A 3,785-nucleotide genomic window follows, 5' to 3' on the forward strand; every position below is an offset into this window, starting at 1 on the left:
TATTACTATTACTATTACTATTACTATTACTATTACTATTACTATTACTATTACTATTACTATTACTATTACTATTACTATCGTTATCGTTATCGTTATCGTTATCGTTATCTTTATCATTATCATTATTATTATTATTAGTATTATTAGTATTACTATTACTATTACTATTACTATTACTTATAACAGGTAAAAATAGCAAAAATTCACGAAAATGTGCTAGGAAAAATACAAAATTTGTTTTTTTCTATATTCAAAAGTTCATTTACCGCCGAACATGAATCTACGGTCAAAATTGATGGTTCTTTTTCTAACCTCAAAAAAAACAGGTCACTTAAGGTCAGAAATCACGAATTTTCAAAAGATAACAGATTCGCGCCAAATTTGGTGTAGGGGGATTTCGGGGTCGCTGATCGCGGATCCGAGGTCAATTTTGTAAAATTCAACATGGCGGATCAGAGATGGCCGAACAAATTTTCAAAAATTAACACATTCGCGTCAAATTTGGTATACGAGGGTTTTCGGGGTCGCTGATTACGAATTTCAGAATTGCGAAATTCATCTTGTTATATTTTTGTTTACTTTATAACCTGAGTACCCAATCATGTTTTAACCTTCTTAAAGTACATAGGTTACTGATAAAATTTTTAAAAACGAATTTTGTAAATCTGATCTCGGATTCGTGATAAGTGACCCCGAAAACCCCGGGATACCAAATTTGGCGCGAATCTGCTTTTCTTTTAAATTCGTGATATCTGATCTTAATTGATCCGTTTTTTTTGAGGTTAGAAAAAGAACCATCAATTTTGACAGTGGATTCACATTCGGCGGAGTCTTAAAACCATATAAATGAACATCTGAATATAGAAAAAAAAATTTTTGACACTTTTCCTAGCACTTTTTCGTGAATTTTTGCTATTTTTCACCTGTTTTTTGAGGTTAGGAAATTCCTGTGATGTGATTCTGACACCAGATTCGTGATCAGGAGGCAAAAATACTACGGATAACATATGTCGCATGAAAAACACAGACAACTTTTTTTAGTGTGGCTGTGTAATACATATACAGTGTGCCCAAAAATAATGGAACAAAATTCAGATTTTTTTTCCAGTTGAGATTTTAAAAAATCGCTGACACAGGTCAATTAGTAAATAGAAAATATACAATGTCTGACAATTTCTATTTACTAATTGATCTGTTCCAGCGATTTTTTAAAATTTCAATTGGAAAAAATATTAATTTTTCATTTTAGGACACACTGTATATTTCCTAATTTCAATTTGCAGAAGACACGAATACCATCAAGTACAATTTGGAAATGATTGGAACGATGTTTGTCGCTTACCGAAAAATCCACCGTCGTATTTGTCAAACTCCAAAACGGCTCCTAGGCGAGAAGGTAACTCAAAATGGTCACAATCCCATTTTTTATTTAGCGACACCATGTCTACCTTGTTGAACAGATTTTCCTTCATTTCATAGATGTTCCTCGAATTTGGAAACACCCCGGCGATACCTATGTTTTTGTTTAATAATAAATTCGGTGATATTCTTACTTGAGCAAAGAACAAAAAACTGAGAAACTCCATCAAAAATTGCTTACCTGATATGACGACTTCTTCTCCTGGTGAAGGATGAGCCAGTAATTTTCCTCCATCGTGATAAAATTTGTCATATCCGCTTTGAACCATTATGCCAGTAGCTACCTTAAACACTGATAATAAAGTACATCAACAGATTTAATTTTTTTCCAAAAAATCTTATCAAATGAAGTGAATATGAAGTGAAGAAAGGTGTGTAAGATTTTGACAAAAATAGAAATCGAAACATTTACACAATTTTTGTCAATGTAATGGTAGTTTTGCATTCAAGAAAGGAAGTCGAGAACTAAAAAGCATTCCTTTGAATCAAGAAGGTTTAAGCGCGGTGACTATCATAACGATAGCGACATAGACCACCATAGCAACCTAATAATCAGTAAAAATTTAGTTGTTTGAAAAAGTAGTCTCATAATTAGCTGCCAACCCTGAACAGGCCGATTCTATGATCAAAACTAAGTAAAAAAGTTCATATGAACATGGGTCCGGAAATGCTTCCTAAGGGCATAGGGACCCATTGAAGAGGGAGGAATGGAAATCATTTTTTTGCAATGTCTCTCAATCGCGTTGTGATAAATGAATGAAATTTGGTATACACAGCTAAATTTTGATGAGCAATTTGATGGACTAATCCATTTATTTCCACAAGGTCCATTGGGGTGGGTACGGGGAGGTCCTTGGTACTTCGCGTGTGTAACTTTTTCATCTTTGACTTTTTAACAAATTGGACAGCAAATTCCGTTTTCCCGAACTGTTTTACGTTAAAAAGGTACTCTTGTTTCAAATCGTTATCTTTAACGGTTTCTGAGAAAACCGCTCTTGAATTAATCCCACTTTGGTCAATTTCATAGTAATTTAAACAAAACAAATTTTTTTGTTTAAATTTAATCTAATTTTAATAAAAAAATAATAATAAAAAATTAAATTAAATAAAAATTAAAAAACGTGAATTTACGTAAAAATTATATTATATTATATTTTTATGACTGTGGAAACTAATATGTTATTGTACATAATATTTATCATCTATTCAGCTTGCCGAAACAAAAAGTCGCGCCCAACTCTAAATTACCTGGCCTATTAATTCAAAATGAGTTCGGAAAGTGAAGACGAGCGTTTACCAGGGGAAGTATTGGAAGGGGCACAAAGTGCTGTTTCACAAGTAATCCCCAAAAAATCGTACGAGTTTGCCTATAACGAATTCAAAGGGTGGTGTAGTTCGAAAAAAATTCAAAAAGTCTCCAAAACGGTATTACTGGCATATTTCCGACATAAAATTAGTATTTTGCAGCAGGTGACAAAAAAAAACACTTTGTCAACTGGAAATTTAACGAAAATGTCGACTTTTGATAACAGTTTTCGAAAAAAAAGTAATTCGTATCATAGTTCGTTTCGACTTAAATTGTAAAAATGTATGTGAAAGACAAATTTCCGTTTCCAGCACGAATTAATATCGGTATATAATATTTTTTGTTAATAGACTTACCCCAGTAGGTATAATCTTCCCTTGTTGCAAAAAATTACTAATCTCCTGTCGTAAAGTAAAAGCGAATATACTCACTTAATCAGTGGTCAGGAAAAACCTTGAATTAATGATTGAAAATAAGCAAATTTGTACTTGATACAAAGGTTCGTATCATATAGCTACACTGCGTCTAAATAAAAGAACAATTTGTCATATCAGCTTCAATTTCGGAAATCTTCTAAGTTTTTATAGCTTTTGGGTGTTTTTACAGTTGTTTTGCAAAAAAATGTTTTAATTTACAGATAAAACATTGTTCTAAACAGGCATCAACAATTATAAAATTATAGTGATCTGTGCAATATTCAAGTAATTCATCCTGTAAATGTTATAGGTCGCCACAATCGCTTTAACAGCTCCCAACCTATCAAGTAAATGTCTGTATTAGTTTCCTTGTGTATGCGCAAATTCGTAACATCGAAATGACGTTTTCAAACGTATTTTGATCAAATGAATTTAACGATAATTTAATAGTTTGACACGGATAAGCAGACAAACAAATTAGTACATTCGAAATTACATATAGTTATTTATGGTACTAGTGTGTTACGGTATATCACCCAGTCACGCTGGGCTAATTTTCCCAAGTATAACGTAACACACAAGCACCTTATCCAATACTTTCATAGAATTTCGTTTTACTAATAAATAAAAGTAACTTAAAA

The 3,785-nt window shown here is 32.1% G+C and overlaps 1 protein-coding gene across 1 annotated transcript in view; it reads right to left on the reverse strand.

The window, feature by feature from the left end:
* LOC111691877 (fatty acid synthase-like) overlaps positions 1-3,169 on the reverse strand; it is a 12,333-nt gene extending 9,164 nt beyond the window's left edge. The window contains exons 1-3 of the mRNA XM_023455330.1: positions 3,085-3,169; positions 1,604-1,714; positions 1,346-1,516 (exon numbers count right to left, since the gene is read on the reverse strand). Coding sequence (XP_023311098.1) covers positions 1,346-1,516; positions 1,604-1,691 — 259 coding nt within the window. The 5' untranslated portion in view covers positions 1,692-1,714; positions 3,085-3,169. The remainder of the gene's footprint in view (positions 1-1,345; positions 1,517-1,603; positions 1,715-3,084) is intronic.
* Between the last annotated feature and the right edge of the window lie 616 nt (positions 3,170-3,785).

This window comes from Anoplophora glabripennis, unplaced genomic scaffold (genome assembly GCF_000390285.2).
Source record: "Anoplophora glabripennis isolate ALB-LARVAE unplaced genomic scaffold, Agla_2.0 scaffold510, whole genome shotgun sequence".
Classification (NCBI taxonomy): Eukaryota; Metazoa; Arthropoda; class Insecta; order Coleoptera; family Cerambycidae; genus Anoplophora; species Anoplophora glabripennis.